Below are 22,622 nucleotides of genomic sequence, written 5' to 3' on the forward strand. Positions count from 1 at the left end.
TGGTGGACTTCCTTTTAGGTTTAGCATACGGCTACAGAATACCTTTTGTAGGTCTTAAGCTAATAGGTATGCCTCCCAGTTTTCATAAATCTTGGTCAAGTCATCTTTAGTTGTGTATCGCTTGAATCATACAATTCGAAATGCTCCATAAAAATGCATAGAGGGCGCTATTGAACACAACGTTGGGTTACTTGCACGTCAGGGTACTGGCACGTTGGGGTACTGTTACATGGAACAAGGACCATTTAAAATGTTAGTTTTTTCCATGCCTTGTCTGTGCAAAGTTTAATGAAAAAGGCCAAAAATGATGTATAATTCCCAAAATAAAATCAAAATAGCGGACTTCCTCTTTGGTTTGGCAAATGGCTACATAATACTTTTTTGTAGGTCTAGCATAATCATACAATCGGAAATGCTTCATAAAAATGTCTAGAGGGCGCTATTTATTGCAAATTGCACAATAAATCTCTGAAAATTCATGTTTATGACAAGTCTGATGTGTTTGCAAAGTTTCATGAGTTTTCATGTGTATAAAAAAAAAAAAAAGCAGCACTTGACAACTGTTACATGGAACAAGGACCATTTAAAATGTTATTTTTTTCCATGCCTTGTCTGTGCAAAGTTTAATGAAAAAGGCCAAAAATGATGTATAATTCCCAAAATAAAATCAAAATAGCGGACTTCCTCTTTGGTTTGGCAAATGGCTACATAATACTTTTTTGTAGGTCTAGCATAATCATACAATCGGAAATGCTTCATAAAAATGTCTAGAGGGCGCTATTTATTGCAAATTGCACAATAAATCTCTGAAAATTCATGTTCATGACAAGTCTGATGTGTTTGCAAAGTTTCATGAGTTTTCATGTGTATAAAAAAAAAAAAAAGCAGCACTTGACAAACAATGCATTGCTATGGCAACAGCGTGTTACAAAATAAAAAACTTTCGATTACTTTGCATCTTAAACATCTTAAGATGAAACACACCAAGTTTGAAGACAGTCGGATAAATTTTGTAGGAGGGGTTCGTTAAAATATGACCCCTGAAAAAGGCCACAAAAAATGGCAACAAATCCCATCATAAATCAAAATGGCAGACATCCTGTTTGGTTTAGCACATGGTTCCAAGAGACTTTTTTGTACATGCATGCCACGACAACAGCGTGTGACGAAATAAAAAACTTTCAATAACTTTTCATTTTCAACATCTTAAGATGAATCACACCAAGTTTGAAGATGATCGGATAAACTCTGTAGGAGGAGTTTGTTAAAATATGACCCCTATGAAATGGCCAAAAAAAATGCCAACACATTCCAAAGTAAATCAAAATGGCGGACGTCCTGTTAGGTTTAGCATATGGTTCAAAAAGAGTTTTTTGTACCTCGAGGGCTGTTATATACCTCTACAAATTTTGGTAACTCTATGTGAAACGTACAGCCGGGTATGCTTTGTTAAAGAGGAGTTTTTTTTAGCTCAAAATGTGATGCCTGGCCCCTGGGGGACTTCCTGTTGGGTTTAGCACAGGGCACCAAGAGACTTTTTTGTACATCTTGGGCTATTACATATGTCTACAAATTTTCGTAGCTCTAGCTGCTTCGTACAAATGGGAATGCTTCTTTAAGGATATTTTTTTTCCTTTAAAAACAGTGCATGCCATGACAACAGTGTGCGACGAAATACAAAGCTTTCAATTAACTTTTCATCTTCAACATCTTAAGATGAATCACACCAAGTTTGAAGATGATCGGATAAACACTGTAGGAGGAGTTCGTTAAAATAAGACCCCAATGAAATGGCCAAAAAAATGGCAACACGTTCCAAAATAAATCAAAATGGTGGACTTCCTGTTAGGTTTAGCATATGGTTCAAAAAGAGTTTTTTGTAGGTCATAGCCTGTTACATATGTGTACCAATTTTCGTAGCTCTAGATTAAACGTACAACCGGCAATGCTTCGTGAAGTAAGAATTTTTAAACTCTAAATTTGATGCGCCGCCGCCGTCATTTAGTATATCAAAAACTTTTCATTTTTCACAATGATGTTGTCCCAGGTGTTGAGATGGTACATCCCAAGTTTGAAGTCAATCGGGTTAACCGTGTAGGAGAAGCGGGCAAAAGTATGACCCCTGTAAATGTGCAAAAATTGGCAAAAATTGGACATTTAAATACTCATACCTCATTTTCTGTCTATTTTAGGGTACACACTTCAAAGAGGTTTTTGTTCATTGGGATGTGCTACAGGTGCCACACAATTTTCATAGCCGTCGGACAATCGTAGCGGGACAGGGATCCGTTCAACCTATGTAGGGGGCGCTAAGGAGCCATTTTTCTGTTATCATGTATGGCGACTTTAAAATATCAAATTTTTCGCCAGGCCTGATGTGCGTGTAAAGTTTGGTGAGTTTTCGTTCACGTTTAGTGTCTCAAAAATGCGATTGTTTGCGGAGAAGAAAAAGAAGAATAATAAGAAGAATTCCTACAAAAACAATAGGGCCTCGCAGCGGCACCGCCGCCGCCGCTGCTCGGGCCCTAATAAGAATTCCTTGAAAAACAATAGGGACCTCGCAGCGGTCGCTGCTCGGGCCCTAATAAAGCTAATACTCCTTGCAATGAAAGTGCCACTGCCACCTACTGTAGTGCATGTGCAATTACACTTTATTGTAATAAGGCGGGGAATGCATGACCCCTTGGCATCATACCACCCCCACTATTTCAGAAGAACTGCACTAAGGGCTATATAAACCAAACAAATCAATGTGTTATACTAAAGCTATAATGTCCTATTTTTACATTTGTAATTTAAGATCCCAAACAGTCGCAATCTGTTTTTAAAATAAAAAAGAGCTTTACCATCACTGAGATATGCAGGATGCGGAGTTCCTCCTTTGCAGAAGTGTTGGCTGGATCTTCAGTTGGTTCAGGGAGGCTTAGGCTGCCATCCTGATGGTGTATGTGAAAGAGCAAAGTACCATTCTCCAGCCACTGTTGCCTCCATCGCACCAAAGGGATGTCCTCTGAGTTCCCAGAAATCTCTGAGGTGCACAAGAGATAAGAAGTGGATTTAATTTTGGCTAGAAGAGAGAATTGATAAAGGTGCTTTCTACTTAAAGTGGTTTTACACTGTTGCAAACAATGACAAGTAGATGTTGCTACTGAAATAACATAAACAGCTCATCACATACCAATAATGCAGCATTAAGTTAAACTGAGGATCTAGTATCTTACTCAAGGACATTTGATAGAACTGAAGAAGCCAACATTTTGCATGATAGCACCTTATAGGAAAGTTTGAAATGTTGTCGTGTTGTATTGATTAGAACATGCCTTGCTGATGCACGTCTGCAAGAGTCTTATCAGTTAAGGAGTGTCAAGTTATACAGTACATATGCTTACAGTGCTTACAGGGCAACATGCATTTCCAAGTCTCTCATTGAAGCTGACAAAGACATATACAGGTTGCTTTTCAAATTCTTGGGAGTGGGGATGAACATATTTTGGGGGGAACAAAACATAAAACAAAATATCATTCGATACTAGATGACGATGTTGTCATATGCACATTCATGAGAATTTGTTCCTCCCATCTCAAAGGATTCAGTCAGATAATTGACAGGTAAGTGAATGTATTGTGAGGACCCATACATATTTGAGAGTTACAATCTCATAGGTTGTGTTAAATGTACTACCGTATTTTCTGCACTATAAGGCGCACCGCATTATAAGGCACACCTTCAATGAATGACATACGGTATTTTAAAACTTTTTCCATATACAGTGGAACCTCTACTTACGAACGTCTCTTCATACGAAATTTTCGAGTTACGAAACGCCTCAACGGGAAAATATTGCCTCTTGTTACGAAAGAAATTTCTAAATACGAAAGGTAAAAATACATTACCGAACGCAACATACTTTCGGCTATGGCTATTTCCTACCATAGGTACCTACGAGCGTAAATACTAGATCGGTGTTTGTGCATCGTTCTGGCATCCCATTGGCTAAGAGGAACCTTCTACCATAGGTATCTATGAGCGTATACTAGATCGGTGTCTATACAGCGTCCTCATCATTCATCCCCGGCCCATGAGGTGTTCCGATAGTTTTTCGTAAATGTATGAACTAACGGCCAACGAATTTGTGCAAAAAATCAAACAATTGGTGATTGATGAAGGCACAGTAAGTTTGTAATTGCGACGAGACGGGCCTTTTTTTTGCCTCGCCATACCGGAAGTTTCCATGAAGTTTCAGAATTTGTTTAATAAAAGAATCGCCCAGAAAAAGTGTTCACCAGTCGGGCATTTGCTCACTAAGATGATGTTTGCCTTGGACATTAACGAAGGATTGTTTAAAAAAATAAATAAATAAAATAAAAAACATCCATGGATGAGTTCTTTACAAAACACCAGGCAAAAAAAAAACCAACACTTCTGAGAGAGAGGAACATGAACCAAAGAGGGCAAAAAACAATGAGAACAGCAGTTAAAAAGGTAAATGACCATCATTTTTATTCTTTACTTTATTCTTTGTTTTTTTACATTATGCACAACTCTCATTTATTGCGCAATAATCTAATTGTAACATGTATTTGTTACATGTTTTGATACATTTTTATGCTTTACAAAACATTTATGTCTGAATTTTGCGAGGCTTGGAACGGATTAGGGCATTTTCATGGAAAATGGGTCTCTACTTACAAAATTTTCTACTTAAGAACTTTCTTCCAGAACCAATTAATTTCGTAAGTAGAGGTACCACTGTATAAGGCGCTACAAGTAGAGGCTGGGGTTACGTTATGCATCCATTAGATGGTGCTGCGCTAAAGGTAATGTCAACAAAACAGTCAGATAGGTCAGTCAAACTTTATTAATAGATTACAAACCAGCTTTCTGACAACTCCATTCACTCCCAAAATAAATAAACAGCTGTTTTATTATTTTCTCTGAGGTAAAGTATTAGTATTAGCTAGCGATCCAAGATGGCGGGATCTTCTGCGCATGCGCGTCACCGATCGTGCAGGGTCACGATAGCGTCTTGACAGCGAGACCTGGTGCGGCTCAATATTGATCCATATATAAGGCGCACTGTATTATAAGGCACATGGTCAGCTTTTGAAAAAAAATTGAAGGATTTTAGGTGCGCCTTATAGTACGGAAAATACGGTAATTTATTTTGAAGATGAAGTTAAAATTATTCATTGTTTAGACATTATACATACAAATTATTTGAGGTTATGTCAAACAAGTAGCCCTCCACATGACTTGATATTTTAGATAGCTCACAGTGTCACAACAAGGTTTATTGCTTATCAGCTTGAAATATGTTATTACCATCCTGCAAGCAGACCCCAAATTACCCCACTCCCCCGATACTTCACATCTATTTCAGTTTAGCCAGGCCAAGACGATGTTACTCTCCTTCTCCATCTCATCAAGTGTTAGACTAAATGGGGGACACAAAATGTGATGGAATAGTTCAACTTGAAGCACACAAACAGACAATATTTCACACACCCTAACACCCTAGCCCACCATATCACTTCCCTAACTGTTGGAAATGTTTGTGATGCATGCTGCCGAAATAAAAACCCTTCCAAATGCATGACAAAGCTTTTTGAAAGATTGCTGTGCAAACACAGAGACATGCGACGATGTATCAAGCTCCTACTTCAAGAGCAGTCAGGAAATTGAATGGAAGTCATACATTCAAAAATAAATTAGAAACTTGCAAAAATCTGGTTAATACCAACTGAGAGACTGACCAAGAAAACAAAAGACGGACAAAAAACAAGAAGGCAAAAATGTATCAAAATTGAATAACTAATAGTAATGGCATTTAATTGACTGCCAAAGACGTTTCATGATGATTAGTAAAATTCCAATTAATGGAATGCGATCTTTCATTTCGTAGCCACATTGTATATGTAGTAAAGGCAAACAATATTCTTTTTGCCTTGAAAGATGAGTTAAAATGCTCAAAAGCGGCTGGCACTGTGGATTTTTTTGTTTTGTTTTTATAACGCCTGGCAGTCAAAGAGTTAACATCGCTAAATATATCAAATACTTCCGCTCAGTCTATATGCATCTACAGGCAAGGCACTAAAATATTCTGTAAAGTCAGACAAAAGTAATTGACATCAGCAGCATCTGAATTGCTTTGAATGCGCATCTGCTTAGTTCACTGCAGCTTTCTTTTTCTTGTTCTACTTCTAGTCTTACCATCCCTTGATGGTTCTTCATTCATTAAAAAAGTATAGCACAAGGCAAAACATAGTTCATCGTTTGATGCTGGCTGAAATCAAGTCTAGTGAAGTGCACTGAAGCCATCATGCATTATAATGATGGTCACAATTTGTGATAAATGTTAGATGTATCCCTTTGGTTTAACACAAGTTTAATTCATGGATACAGTAAAAACTGTCATTTGAATCTGCTTGAAAACCCAATTTACAAAGTGCCACAACAACATAATACTATGGATTGCAAATACATGGATACTTTTGTGTGCACAGTATACTGAACAAAATGAAGGTGGGGCGTGGGGGAGCGGTTAAGTGCACTGTACTTATATTAAAAAAAAAAAAAGTAAAAGATCTGCTGTGGCATGAGACTCGGGGTATTCATAGTGAAAGCTGACAACATCAAGATAACAGGTTTATGCATAAACATAATTTACTTTATTCCACACTACAAATGTGTGCCCTATTCCCGTTGTCTCCTTTGTCAGATAACCCATTATACTGATTACTGGAAAGGACACAGTGGTCTGTTGGATAATAGCAATAAGCCTAATATAGATTAGACCTTGTTTACAAACAAAACACTTGACTATATAGCTGCGTGTGTTTATTCATTATTTTCACTTACACATGGGGATCAAAACATTAGGTTCCCATAAAGGAAATCTTTTTAAAGTAATCTAGTAGCCATTATTCTGATTATGCTTATGCAGTGTAGGCTACACCCCCTGTATTGAATCATTTCACACACACACAGTCTTTCCAAATGTGGGTGATCACGCCTAATAGGCTGGTCACTTTACAACGAAAGTCCAACATGTATGTGTCAAGGCGAGGTAAGGTAGGACCCAGACGCAGGATAAGGTAAGCCACCAAGGCAGCAGGTTTATTTCCGGCCAACCAGCGTCTCCTCTCAAGCTGAGAGGAGAACGGGGAAGCAAAAAGGTGGAGAACAAAAAGCGCTCCACTAGGGAGGAAAAAACAGGCACAAGGCAAAAGGCGCTCCACTGGGGAGGAAAAGGCACAAAAACAAGACAAGGCACAAAAACAAGGCAAGACAATAAGGTACCGGGAACAAGGACTCGAGGACTGTGGGACTGTGGGACTGTGGGACTGTGGGACTGTGGGACTGTGGGACTGTGGGACGCTTCCATGCACTGACTGTGTGTGACACTTCGGCACTGAGGGGAGAATGCAGGTGGCTTTTATTGTGAGTCTTGATTGGTGGCAGGTGGTGGTAATCATGGGCGGGGACCGGTAATTAGGGAGCGGCAGGAAGGGCAAGTGACCTGGGGTGAGAGGAGAGTTAAGATTTTCAAAACAAGACAGGAAACATGGACACAAAATAAAAGCATGGGCCGTCACGCCGGTGGCGGCGTGACAGTACCCCCCCCCCTCAAGGGCCGGCTCCTGACGGCCCTTCAACATCAAAAAGTCCAAAAAACAAGGGCGGGCGGAAGGGGGCACGGAGGTGGGAACACGGCCCACCCATCCGTCCCAGACAAAAAGCAGTTCAGGAGGGCGTCCTCGACGCCCGACAAGAGAGTCCCAGCGGGGCCAGTCAGGAGGGCGTCCTCGACGCCCGACAAGGAGCAGAGGTGGCGGCGGGGTGTTCGCCGCCAGATGAGGAGCAGGAGGCGGCCGCTGGCCGGGCGCCGCCGGAACTGGTGCAGGCGATGGCGGCCGCTGGCCGGGCGCCGCCGGAATGTGCAGGCGATGGCGGCCGCTGGCCGAGCGCCGCCGGAACTGATGTAGGCGATGGCGGCCGCTGGCCGGGCGCCGCCGGAACTGGTGCAGGCGATGGCGGCCGCTGGCCGGGCGCCGCCGGAACTGGTGCAGGCGATGGCGGCCGCTGACCGGGCGCCGCCGGAACTGGTGCAGGCGATGGCGGCCGCTGGCCGGGCGCCACCGGAATTGGTGCAGGCGATGGCGGCCGCTGGCCGGGCGCCGCCGGAACTGGTGCAGGCGATGGCGGCCGCTGGCCGGGCGCCGCCGGAACTGGTGCAGGCGATGGCGGCCGCTGGCCGGGCGCCGCCGGAACTGGTGCAGGCGGTGGCGGCCGCAATCCATGCGCCGCCGGACGAGGAACAGGAGGTGGCGGCCGCAATCCATGCGCCGCCTGACGAGGAACAGGAGGTGGCGGCCGCATTCCCTGCGCCGCCGGACGAGGAACAAGAGGTGGCGGCCGCAATCCATGCGCCGCCTGACGAGGAACAGGAGGTGGCGGCCGCAATCCATGCACCGCCTGACGAGGAACAGGAGGTGGCGGCCGCATTCCATGCGCCGCCGGACGAGGAACAGGTGGTGGCGACCGCAATCCATGCGCCGCCTGACGAGCAACAGGAGGTAGCGGCCCAGGCGAAGCGTCCAGGGGCTGCGGCGGCAGCGGCCCAGGCGAAGCGGCCAGGGACTGCGGCGGCAGCGGGCCAGGCGAAGCGGCCAGGGGCTGCGGCGGCAGCGGCACAGGCGAAGCGGCCAGGGGCTGCGGCGGCAGCGGCACAGGCGAAGCGGCCAGGGGCTGCGGCGGCAGCGGCACAGGCGAAGCGGCCAGGGGCTGCGGCGGCAGCAGACAAGGTTCCGGAGCGAGAGGCTGCAGCAGACGAGGTTCCGGAGCGAGAGGCTGCAGCAGACGAGGTTCAGGGGCGAGAAGCTGCAGCAGACGAGGTTCAGGAGCGAGAGGCTGCAGCAGACAAGGTTCAGGGGCGAGAGGCTGCAGCAGACAAGGTTCAGGAGCGAGAGGTTGCAGCAGACGAGGTTCCGGAGCGAGAGGCTGCAGCAGACGAGGTTCAGGAGCGAGAGGCTGCAGCAGACGAGGTTCAGGGGCGAGAGGCTGCAGCAGACAAGGCTCAGGGTCCTGAGGCCAGTCCGACCCATCACTCCACTCGCCACGGACCAATGCCAGTAATTCTTTTAGCTCGGCAATGGCTCGGGCGTTGGCTTCAAGCCCCTTCCTCTGCCAGGGCTCCAATTTGGACATTCCTGCTGGGTCCATGCTGGCCGAAGTGTACTGTGAAGGCGAGGTAAGGTAGGACCCAGACGCAGGATAAGGTAAGCCACCAAGGCAGCAGGTTTATTTCCGGCCAACCAGCGTCTCCTCTCAAGCTGAGAGGAGAACGGGGAAGCAAAAAGGTGGAGAACAAAAAGCGCTCCACTAGGGAGGAAAAAACAGGCACAAGGCAAAAGGGGTAACAAAAGGCGCTCCACTGGGGAGGAAAAGGCACAAAAACAAGACAAGGCACAAAAACAAGGCAAGACAATAAGGTACCGGGAACAAGGACTCGAGGACTGTGGGACTGTGGGACTGTGGGACTGTGGGACTGTGGGACTGTGGGACTGTGGGACTGTGGGACGCTTCCATCCACTGACTGTGTGTGACACTTCGGCACTGAGGGGAGAATGCAGGTGGCTTTTATTGTGAATCTTGATTGGTGGCAGGTGGTGGTAATCATGGGCGGGGACCGGTAATTAGGGAGCGGCAGGAAGGGCAAGTGACCTGGGGTGAGAGGAGAGTTAGGATTTTCAAAACAAGACAGGAAACATGGACACAAAATAAAAGCATGGGCCGTCACGCCGGTGGCGGCGTGACAGTATGCTGGTCAAAGCTATACAACAAACACAACTCTAGGGAAAAGTAAACTGTGGTAAACAAGGTAAGCAGCTATTATCGTAACATATATGAGTCCAGTATTCAAATCTAGACAATATTACAGTAATAGCTTTCTAAGGTCAAACGATTTGTAGCAAATGTGCAGCAAGAAACTTTACTGTTTATATTGATCTAAGCCAGTGCCCCTCACTCGGCAGCCCCCAGGCACCATCCAACCCACCGGTTGCTGACTTGTGGCCCCCGAACTGTTACAGCCATTTCCGAGATCAGTAGAGATTGGGCATTCTCAGAGTATCAGTATGGCCGTAAGATACAGTTCATTTCGTACAGCATAGTGCGGAGTCGATTAACCCAAGAGGATTTTTTATTTATTTTTTCATTTTGTGTTTTAGCGAGGTCAGTACATGTCTACGGGGACTTGTCTCCATGCCAACCTTACTAGACAGCTTGCTAACAGGTCACTGAGTTCACAGCCACAAGTGAATTTTGCAAGTTTCACTGACACTTAGGAGCCAAGATTGCACAAAAATGGCATTTTCAAGTTCACTGCTAAAAGAAAAGTGGATAATGAAAATAAAGCAAAAAAAATATTCATTTATTTTCCCACCAACTAACACAAAACCCATGTGCTTAATATGCCAGCAGGGTAATTATTATGGTTTTGGGAAATCCAAAAACAATGGAATATTTTTCAAGAAAGGATGATTTCAAATGCAAGGATGGTCACATCAAGTTCATTTGTATAGCTCTTAATCACAAGAGTCACAAAGGGCATATAACACACCCACAGTTGACAAATATTAAAGATCACCTGATATGAGCTTTGCAGCACTGACACCAACCATCCTCTGGACGCCCTAATACTGTATCAAAAGAAATGTTCACGAAATTGTACCTTGTTGTAGCGTTGCAGTCTCCACTAGGAAGGTTTACTGTTAGCCTAGCATCAAACGAGCGGATTTTTTTGGTGGGCGTGGCCAAGGCTCGCCAGACTTCCCTGTGTTTTTGACTACAAAATGAGTTGGGCGTGGCCAAGTCTCATCTTTTCCGTGTGCACCTATTTGCAAACAGAGTCTTCACGTCTGCACCTGAAGGAATATTGGCAATGCTTTACGTTCAATAGTTGGTACCGATACAGGGTAAGTGAAAGATGTTCTGCTAATCCACGTTTGTATTGTCCAAATTCCTGAAGCAGTCGTCAGTAAAATGTTTGCCACAAACCGTCAGGACTGCTAACCCGAGTCCTCACGATGCACATTTTCCGAGTACAGCTACTGGGATTGACACCCCTGTACCGGTCGAAGCATATGTCCTACGGGGAAAATGAACACATCCCCAGAACCGGGTCGACCTCGGCTTTCCATCGGCATCGGTACCGCCCCTCCACGACACTCCGCGCCGGAGATACGGGGCCGCGAAATCAGCCACACGGACTCTCCGGAGATAGATTGACACCCCCATACCGGTCGAACCATAAATCCTACGGGGTAAATGAATATATTCCCGGAACCGGGTCGACCTCGGCTTTCCATCGGCGTCGATACCGGCCCTTCACGACCGGACCACGAAATCGGCCACCCCACTTGGGGAAATTAACACGTTTTGGGAGTTGCTTGGGAATATTTAATGTATAAATACAGTCCAACCACAAGCCTTTCTGTGGCGGAAAAAAAATGTTTTTGTTGTCCTCTGTACAATCTGGTTCATTGCAGTTCCTATGGGGTTGTTTTGCTGCCATGCTGTCCTGCTGCTGCTGCTGCTGTTTGTTAGTGGGTTGGAAATCTCCGGCGGCGGGAGGGGTTGAAAATTGTGAGGGTGGAGTTCGCGCTGAGCTAGTGACGTGTAAAACCCAAAAAGGTGGGGTTAGTAACGTGTAAAACCGACCTGCTAAAACAGCACATTTGAGAGTGCTATTTAACTTTAATACAAACAGCCATAGAAAACATAGTAACATGGATCACTTATCTTACACTTGGGGACTTTGTCAGGCTGTAGTAAGGCATATTTATGAACCCCCCCCCCCCCCCCCAAAAAAAAAAAAAAACATTGTGAACATTTCATATGAGGGGACTTTAACAATACCCCCTGATCTTAACCACAACAGGGCAAGGGAAAAAAAAAAAAAAAAAAACATCAGGGGAACAATAAGAAACCTTGAGAAGCGGCCGCAAATGTGTAAATTCCTGTTCCAGGCTGCAATGGATGCCGAATGGGCAACAATTTACACCATAAATGCTAAACAATGTTAACTAGAATAGTGTGAGAGCCCATTTAATAAGTTGAAGCACTGCAAAAAGACATCGTCGGGGAAATGGGTCCTCATCCAAGCCAAGCCAGGTTGGTCGGTGTAGAAATCTCCATGGCAACAACTCCAAGGTGGTGCCCTGCCTCAGATATTGTCACGGTCAATTGGTGCAGAATTCGTACAGCAGCATGCAATTCATTCATTGAGACCTAACGCCCTCTCCAAGCCGGGGAGAAGGGAGTAAAAGAGAGCCGTGGCAGTCAACAGGCCCACAAAATGCAGCCAAATGCAAAAGTGTAATAAAAAAAAAAAAAAAAAAAAAAAAAAAAGAAAAAAGTCTTAAAGCGAGATTTAAATGATTCTACAGAGGTAGCAACTCTGATTTCCAAGGGTAGGACATTCCAGAGAACTGGAGGCTGAATCAAGCGGATGACTTGTTTTTGGCTTTTGGGATCGCCAAAAGACCAGCGTGCCGTGAATGGAAGCAGCCTCAGTATTACCTTATGAAGGCCCCCCCCAAAAAAAAGAAAAAATAGCAAGAGAATTTGATCACCTTTACCATTCACTAATTGATTGGCAGGGCACTTGGTGTGATCAACTCCTAGAAGTGGCATTATGTGGGGACAGCATGTCTCAACGGGGGCGGCGTGGATAAACGGTAGGGTGGCTGTCTCGCAACCGAGAGGTTGTGGGTTCGATTCCATGCCATTGTGACAACGTCGAAGTATCCTTGAGCAAGATACTGAACCGCCAGTTGCTCCTGATGCTGCGTCATCAGTAGAGAATGAATAGTCGAATGTAAAGCGCATTGAGGGCTTTGTAAGATGGAAAAGCGCTAAATAAATGAAGTGCCATTTACATTCGTAGGCCTGTTTGGCAAATCAATCAAGAGCAACTTGTGGTCTTCTTTTGTAAATCATTCATCTTATTGGAGAGGACTTTTTGAAAAGATTGTTTTACTGCAACTGAAGCAAATGAATATAGTCAACCACCCCATACCACCTGGGATCTTTCTGGCGACGACTTAATGTTTTTGCTTGATTTTATTCTTGTGCTTGTGTAATTAGCGAAGGACTGTTATGTGAATAAATGTACATGCTGGTATCACCAAGCTCCTTAACGTCTCTTGTAATTTTTTTTTATATATATATTTTTGTTTTGCTGTCAACTATATAATAAATAAATACAAATGTAAAAAAAAAAAAAAAAGTGGGGAGCCAGGGGCTTACTGATAGTACTTTTGTAATATTAATTTTTTTAACTATATAAATTAATTATATTATTATAAATAGTACATGACACACGTGCTCTATTAGTTTTACATTTGAATTCACGATAGTGTGCAAAATTCATTCAACATCACGTTGGTGTCATTACTATGTGAGGCATTTCAGGTATACATTAATAGGACACAGCAAGTTTATAAATATTTGATGCAGCTCTATAAGATTGCAGTGCAGGTCAACCTATTGTCGTGGCCTAAATACCAAACACAAGCGCACAGTGTGTACAAATGTTTAGAAAAGGCCAGCTACCAACATACTGCTTGTGTTTTAGCTTTGTATCAAGGATTGTAATGCCTCAAGTGTATTCTCTCTGTAAACTCTGTTCCTTTTAGACAAAGATAACAACTGACGTGACCCTCGGTCACTCGAGGGCATGGCGATAAGCTAAATTGACTTCTGAGCTGTTCCTGAATTCCGTTAAAACTATTAACTAGACCGTGTCTGACAAAGGAATGACAGAGAAGGGTCTGGTTATAAAAACATCTAAATTATTTGGAATAAAACAAACAAAAACAAACAAAATAAATCCAAACATCAATGGAGACCCACATTATGAGGTTATCAGTTTTTGTTGATTAAACCAAAACCATCAAATTGATGTCACCCCAGGCCTCAGTCACAATTTAATAATAGAAAACCTTTTTTTTTTTTCCCATTTCTATCCTGCTTGCAGAGGCAAAATTGAATTTTACTTCAAAGGCCACCACTGATGGAAGGATTACATACAACCGCAGCCCAAAATGAACAGCATTATCATCAAAATCATGTGGAAATGTCTCTTTGCTGGTTTATATACCATTGTATAGTAGTTATTTAAAATGTTTTTTTTCTGCAGAATTATAATATAGAACTACTTATGTTTCCCATGTAGTTCTGCTGTTGTACAAAAAAAAAAAAGGGGGAGCACAATATTAATTCTGGACTAATATGTAAAATATTTTATTGGAAGAACGTAAACGAAAGCCAAGCATGACAACCGGTGTCGATGCCGTTCTCTTGGCATGACAGCATGCGAAGATCCAGTGATGTCTTGTCGAGTTCAGACTTGTAGTGGGACTACACATGCGGTCCACGGCAATGAACAAATTCATCGGGTAATCTGACGCGACTGTCGTGAAAGACAAAAAAAAATCGTGTAGTTTGTGTTGTTTGCAGGGAGGGTTGGATCCCAAAGCGCAGACACAAATAAGGTTTTAACTATTTGTTCACATAACTTGCCTAAATGAAAAACAACGAGAATGCATCGAGAATCACGAGACGCCAAGCCCCCTTGGGCTGCGGAGATGCACAAAGGAGCAGTGAGTAATAATCCGGCAACCACACACAATTCTCAGACTGCACCTACAGACAGTGAATCGATCTGATTGGTTGTAGCAAGTAAAGGACCAAAGAATGACATCACAAAGGTCTGACATCACCTTAAGGATTAAAGATTGACATCACATAGCCTAAAACCAGTTGAAACTAGATGATGGTCATATGATGGTTACATCAGTTCAAAACAGACACTTGACCTCACGGTCGTGAACGCAACTTAACAGGTCATGAACTCAAACTTTACTTAACCCTGGCGTGATCCCAGACATGACAGTTTGAGCTCGGCATTAATGGAATGTTGCAGTAGCATAATAAATTCACAGTGCTTATTGGCAAGGCAAAGAAGACACACAAAAGTTAAAGGGCAAAAATGACACATTTGAATCGATCTGGAAGCCGATTATTTCATTCATAAAGAAATAATGATGTAAGTAGATCTGATTTATGGTTGTTTAAATTGTATAGAAATAGATAGGGTACTATATTTGTTTTCAAAGCTTGATATTAATGAAATTGGGGGTGGGACTTAAGTTTCTCTTCCTCCCGCTCCTTTTCAGCCTAGGTTTAGTTGAGTATTGTTTGGAAAAATTGATATTTTGTTGATGTTGATTGCTGCCTGAAATAAATGACGTTTAACTAGAAAACATAAAGACAAAGGACATAATGGCCACACACAAATCTGAATTCTATGCATTTTTTTTTTTTTTGGTAACGCTCTCAAAATCCGACAAAACTGTACAATTGGTGGGACTTTAATTTGGACACAGTCCTTAATTCTGAGTCAGTGTTTTGCTTTTCTTTGGAATTTTTGCAAAAGGAATTCCAATAAGATTGTCGGCGCCATGGCATAATGTGAGACGTCAGTATATCTTGCTAGACCACAGCATACCTCAGCTCACTGAACATCAAAGAATAATGGGTTTTGCCTTATCTTGGGCTTTTGTGTGTGGCATAATGCAGACCGAGGACGAGCCTCACCAAGGGGTGTTCAGAGAAAAATAACTTCTCAGAGTTTCTCTTTACGCTTCTCACCACTTCACTAGGCCTCCTTCTGCCCTGAACTTTTTACATTACAGGAGACAAGAGTCTCTTTTGTTAAAGGGGAAGTAAAGCCAAAAATAGTCTTTGCAATAATCTATACACCCCTACTAGTCTAAACACAGTATTGTGATAACTATTGTGTTTGTGGAATATGAGATTAGCAGCAAAACCTACCTGTTTTGTTTTTTTTTAATCAATCTCAATGGGCGGCCATTTTGCATTTTATCTCTGGGTGTGAACTGAAATTGACATTACAGTTGCTCAGTGCTCAAGTAATGACCAATCACTGCTCAACTGTTTTCCTAAGCTGATCCGTGATTGGTCGTTAGTACTCGTTACGTGAGCAAACTGTCCACTTCACATGCATGGCAAATTACATCATCAAGGGGAGATCTTGTAGTTTACCTGTGTAAATGCACTTTCACAGTCAGAGAGTCAATGTCTGCTTCCACAATGTCAGAAACTGTGTGTACAACCACCACCCTGATTTTAATGTGAATGAGGGGAGCTGCTTCGATTAGCCGTGAGTCAGCTGCATTCCATCCCATAACAACGCACAACAGAGCAAAACACCCTATTTATATGTGCTAGTCAATCAAAATACAAAAAAAAAAAGTAATGGTAACACCACCGATGCACACAATTAGACTGTGCTTTGCACTAGTCGTGTGCTGGGCAGGAAAATAGGGCCCTAAATCTTTCACACTTCGACACATTTCTAGTATCATATTGTAAATTTCACATTTATATGCATATAATATAAAGTCTGACTATGCACCACTTTGAGGCGCTCCCTGAAGAAAGGGGTTGGCCTAAACCATATACTTTGCCCTGAATCTGTAAAAGATTGTGAAATATATTCCTGTCATATGGAAATACAAGGGAAAGTCAATAAAGGCATGACTGAATGAATTTGGAGTGGAAGAGGTTGACTGTACCACTCAAAACTCTAATTGCACCTCATTAGCAAAAGAGAATGCCATGTAAATCTTACGCATTATCACTCTTATTGTTATTATTAAAACATTTTTGATATGAGTCCCTGTCATCCAGCATGTTATCTTGGACCTCCCAAACGCTAGCACCCTCTGGGAGGGGGATAATATTTCAATGTCTTGGTTAGCAAAAAGAAAAAGAAATGAAAAATAATACAGCTATCTTACTTTTGAAACAATTCTGATGGAAAACATAAAATAATTACAAAATAATAATAATGGACACTCAAGGAACTTTGACCATTTCAGGTGTTGAGACAGAGGACAATAAGTCATTAAAGTCGATGTAAATCAGTACAATTATGTATATGTAGTTGGTCCTCAATATAAATTTAAAGGCTAATTCTATTGTGTTTGTGGCCAGTTGTCGATTCCACCGGGAATCGCACAATCGGCCTAAGGGTCACAGTTAATCAGGTGTAACAAGAAATCCAACAACATCTTTTACCACCAATACATCACTGCAAATAATTTATGGTTGTAGGAAGTATTTCAAAATTGCATGGAGGGTGATTATATATTGGATACTGACCACAGAAGGAAGTGAGGTGGTCCGCTTCAAGGTGAGCTTAGATCACAAGAGATTGTGAAAGCAGCAGCTGGTGCAATGCACGGAGGATTCTCTTTGATGAGATTCAACAAGACTGACCCCATTGACTGTGATTAGAAATTCCACTCAATTCCACAAAGTCTACATCCTGCCGAGTTTCTGTAAATGCGATTACGCACATGAATTCCAACAACAAAACAGTGAAAGCATTTGGAATGCATGGCTTGAATGTGAGCAGATTCAAAACAGGTTCAAGCAGGTTGCATTTAAAAACATAATGCATCAATGTGTGCCACGGCAATTGTGTACAAAGTGTAAATTATTTTTGCAGTGAAGGAAAGAGTTGAGTCGTCTTGAAACTACTAAGGATTGTTTTGAGGTTGATCATATTGTCTTGTTATTGTTTTTGTGGTATTTATTCATGCTATGTTCTCCTTTGATCTTTTGGTTGAGATACTAGATAATTTAGGCATTTGATGTAGATTTGAATGTGCATTTTGCTCACAAACAATTGTGTATTCTAAGCAGCAAAACTTTCTGATAAGTCACTCATAAGCTAAAGGTGGTGCTGCTGCAATGATAATTATACTTTTGCTGGTTTTTATTAACATTTTACTTGACTTTGAGTTCACTTCTTCACACACTATTCATTTATTTTATTTCTCAAATATCCCTTTTTTAGTTGGATACATTCATTTCAATGACTGCATGACATTGTGTTAATTAAAAGGTTTATTTGACTTTCAGATAATCACTTCTGACTTTTAATCAGACCCACTATGTGCAAATACAATGTTTTAAAATTGTGCATCAAAAGGTTCATCAATTAAAGAATATATTTCATCACAATACACTTCCTCAGAATTTTCAAGGTGATTATGATTTTCAAAATGTGAATAAAAGAGTAATGTTGTGTCCTATTTTGATAAAAGGTTCCATGATTCCAATTCAATTCAAGAAAACAATTATGTTCAAAACTTGGCCAGTGTTTGACTAATTTGGGGCTAAATTATAGCTCATCATGTTGATCTAAATTTGGTGTTGTTGTTATTGTTTTGCTTTTGTTGTTGTTTTTTGTCTCCCTGTGTGAATAAGCATCTATGTGATACAATGACATTACAACAATATGTTCTAGCAGCTTGGTTCTTAACTGAATTTGTTTCTACAAATAGAATCAATAACAACAACACTTGCTGAAACATTTATATAAAGCAATCAATTAAAAAAAAAAATACTGAGAAAACTTGTGGACTATACTGTAATTCATCAGCTACGGCTAAAATGAAACCCTACTTCGAAATGTTTGAAGCATTGAGATTATATTATGTTTGATAGTGACTGAGTCACATCTCATTCATTTAATTTCATACACTTTGTTATACCCTTTAGGTTTCCAAGAATAATGAGCAATTAGCAATTATTAATGTATCATTACTTATTCACAAAAAAAGCTGTTGATCTTTTATCTCATATTTATCTTTCGATGCCAAATGTACGGAAAATGATTTCAGTCGGCAATAAAAATAATGGAATTGGTTACACCTTTCCAATACTTTGTAGTAGTGGACTGTAATGTGTATATAATATGTTTAGCGTGGAACAGGCCCGGAATCAGTAATTTGTGTGTTCTGACAAATTGCAGCTAGGCGAAATTGCAATTGTACACTGTTTGGGCCAATACTGCGGTGGCATGGTGGCTCAGTAGTAGAGTGGTTGTCTTGCAATCCAGAGGTTGTGGGTTCGATCCCGTGCCATTGTGACCAAGTCGAAGTATCCTTGACTAAGATACTGAAACCCGTTGCTCCTGATGCTGCGTCATCAGTAACTGAGTGAGTAGTCAAATGTAAAGTGCTTTGAGTGCCTTCTAAGGTGAAAAAGTGCTGTATAAAAAATGAAGTACCATTTACCCTTGCCCATTATGTATTTCCAGCCCACAGATCTGCTTTGAAATCTGCAAATATAGATCATCCCGAAATTTCTATTCTGACTGTCTCATTGACATACAATTCTAAAATCAATTCTTAAGACACGGGCCATCAGAAATCATAACTGCATAGCTTTGTGACGAAGGATTTCATCAAGTCACAATAGCAAAACTAGCAGAACTTTAATACACAAAAAGAAACAATAACAAGAGGTGGGCACTTCTGTCAATCATCAATTCCAGTCAATGACGATGCCCACTTTTCGCCGAGTTCTTCCACATTTTCGCCGAATGCTTTTTGATGCAAAACCTCACAAAAATACACGGAATGAGAAGGACCGTCTGTAAAATGTAAACTAAAGTGGGCCAGTCAGCGCCCTGAATGTCCAGGGCAGAAAATGAGTCCCATTCGACCCTGATATGTAATGTAATATCATACTACTTTGTGTTGTAGTGTGTATAATTTTATTTTGGAAAACACAAATAATTCAGATAATGTGTTGCAATCTTCCGAAAGTAGAAATGCTTCACTTTGACAACAGAATAAAAGAATGACGAGTACCGTTAATTAATTTACTTAATGCAACATGCTTGCAATTCCACATAAAAAAGAACATTTCATATAAAGTCTTAAATGTTTTTTTTCTCTTCCATGAAAACTAAACCTGTCCCACCCATCTGAGCATTGCTCCCATGTAGAACACGATTAACAAAGCAACCATTCAAGGAGTGCTGCTGCTCTTCTATAACGGCCTCTTCTTGATGTTGACTCAATTCAACATGCACGTCAGCTCTCGCAAAAGGCAGCACGCTTGGTGCAATGAACCAAACAAATACCAAAGCCTTTTGCTATTCTGTAATGAATAGTAATTACTATTTCTGTTGTGTCCCATTGGTTTGCCCATTTGTTCCACGCATATGGAAAATAATTTAATCTGTGTGCATAGAATGTACATTGAGGCTGGGAAGATGTTAATCCCCATTCCACTTTCATCCCAGCATCTTTCATAATGTGTTCATACATCATGCACATATTCCTGTCTAACCGATGTAGCAAGGATTCTAATGCATCACAGACACGCTTGCAAATATACTTGAGCTCCCTTTGTAAAATATAATTGCAGTAAATGAATACATTTACTGAGTTCGTCAACTTATATTTAACTATTTAAAAGAAGAAAAAAAACAATCCACTTGAGGTGGAATTATTTCTAGGCACTTACTGTGCCACTTTGCCTGTCAATTTTTCATCAGGCGAAACGACAAATGGCCCTGAAGTCCATTTAAGGGAGGAAACAGCTTAGCAGTTAAGAGAAAAGCATCAAGGTGACCCTGCTGACTGACGTTCCAAAAAGCCAATTTAGCATGCGAGCCGAGAAGCACGAGTACGCCACCAGAAAGTACTCCAACTTGTCATCCTATTGTAAAGCCCATGCCTCGGTGGCTATACATCTATACATTCTGAATATGTATATATATATTTTTTCTTCCTAATGGAATGAAGAAAACATCTGGAATTGATGCAAAGAAAATGGTTCATCTCCTTATTCTTAGTATAAACTTCTACTATCAAACCTTTACAGGTGAACTTAATCTCTAAGTTTTTGAATGCACATGTCCAACTGTTAAATGTTTCTGTACTTTTTGCTCAAGTTGCTGTTCTCTAACGAGGATCTTAACAGCAAAATTCCCAAATGACAAGCAAGGTGGCGTCATGAGAAAATGGCTGTTGGAGACTCGTGTACCTCAAATGGAATGGCCTGCACTTTCTCCAGACCTGAATCCTTTGCATTAGTGGAGCATGCATGGTGTAGAAAAAGCTTTAATATTACCTTTTTGAACTGCACAAAGCACCTGTTAAGTGACAGAAACACTCACAAGAATAAATGCCAACTCCCTATATAGCTTGGACACAATTTGGAGCAATTTCAAAAATAAACAAGGGCAGTTCAAAAATGCTGTCTATCCATAATTGTTCTGTGAAGCAACTGTATATTTACAATATTTTTTGTAGAATATCATCAAATTATCATTCAAGTTTTTTTGAAGAAATATCAAGGTGTTTTTTTTTGTTTGTTTTGTTTTTCTTCCCATGTTGACCCCTAATAGCATATAACTTTGCTGACATGCACGGTTGTCATTTTCACAACCATGTTTTTGGATGTAGCCCTGACCTGGAGGAGATGTTCTCATGGCCCCTAACGGCAACTATTTTTCTTAAAAAAAAAGTGAGTTTGAAACCTGCAGCATCCCAGGTCCATTGTAAACAAATGTGTTGTCTATCACCTCTTCCGTTTACTACATGACGCATTCCAAAATTAGCAACAGCGTGGCGGAACCTCCGTTGAATGAGCTGCCCTTGACGCTCGCATATATCTTGCATCTAATAACGCAACAAATATCAGGAATTTCACAATTTAATGTCCGCTATTTCCGGGTTTCGTACGCGTACAGCCCTCGTCATTTTTGTCCAATGGGAGCACGGATCGTCACGTGGGTCAACGTGATTCCGCAATATAGTCCACTTGCAAAAAGCACAGTGTGAATATGAACCTCACCAAACTAAAAAAAAAAGAAAGTCCGCTTTTGGTCCAGACCAAACAAGCGGACTAAAGGACTTTTCTGGTCTGAATACACCCTAAAAAAAAAAAAAAAGAAAAAATAAGTGCAACACTGCAGCGATGTCGAATTTGAACATGTCTTTATTCATATAAAAAAAAAAGAAAAAAGAAAAAAGAAAGGAAAAAAGTGCAACACTGCAGCGGCTCCCCATCGAGGAAAGCGGCATGATAAAACATTTGTTGCTCAGGTCAATGCGTATAATGTATAGTCCTTTGCGATCACAATATTACAGGGGAAACCTGTTGAATGATAGCTCATTAATTCATTTCATTTAGGTGCAATTCTGCGAGGAAGAAGCGGACTTGATGTAAGATGAAATATAAAAAAAAAACCTTAGATGAAATATAAAAACATTATTCAAACGGGTATAAGAAAAAAAATGGAGTGCAATACATGCTGCGATGTGAGCACATATGACTACATATGGTAATGTTGCAAATGACGGATTGAGTTGTGCATGTAGATGTGATGTGAAACGCAGTACCGCTCAAAAAGGTAACTGTGTAAATGCCAGATATACGCGGTCTGATAACATTCTCGCAACGAATATTTAATTCCCTGCACAATATTGCGGCACCTTTATCAATAGGGTCATTGTCAAAATGACATGCCATGTTCGTGACAAAAGTGGACTTTACGCTACTACAGGCGTATTTACGCAAAAAGACGCCATAGAGGACTGAAAGAATGAGGAAATGAATTGCCGTGTGTGGCTAAAAGGAGGCGGGTACAGGGAAAAATTTGAGGTTCATTGTGACAAACCTGCTACTGACCAGGTTAGGTGGATGGAGCATGTTACTACGG

The 22,622-nt window shown here is 41.5% G+C and overlaps 1 protein-coding gene across 7 annotated transcripts in view; it reads right to left on the minus strand.

Moving 5' to 3' along the window:
• The window catches only part of astn1 (astrotactin 1), a 372,478-nt gene that overhangs the window by 307,477 nt on the left and 42,379 nt on the right, over positions 1–22,622 (minus strand). For all 7 annotated transcript variants that reach the window (XM_077536498.1, XM_077536523.1, XM_077536516.1 and 4 more), the window contains exon 2: positions 2,847–3,028. In XM_077536498.1, coding sequence (XP_077392624.1) covers positions 2,847–3,028 — 182 coding nt within the window. The remainder of the gene's footprint in view (positions 1–2,846; positions 3,029–22,622) is intronic.

This window comes from Festucalex cinctus, chromosome 1, assembly GCF_051991245.1.
Source record: "Festucalex cinctus isolate MCC-2025b chromosome 1, RoL_Fcin_1.0, whole genome shotgun sequence".
Classification (NCBI taxonomy): domain Eukaryota; kingdom Metazoa; phylum Chordata; class Actinopteri; order Syngnathiformes; family Syngnathidae; genus Festucalex; species Festucalex cinctus.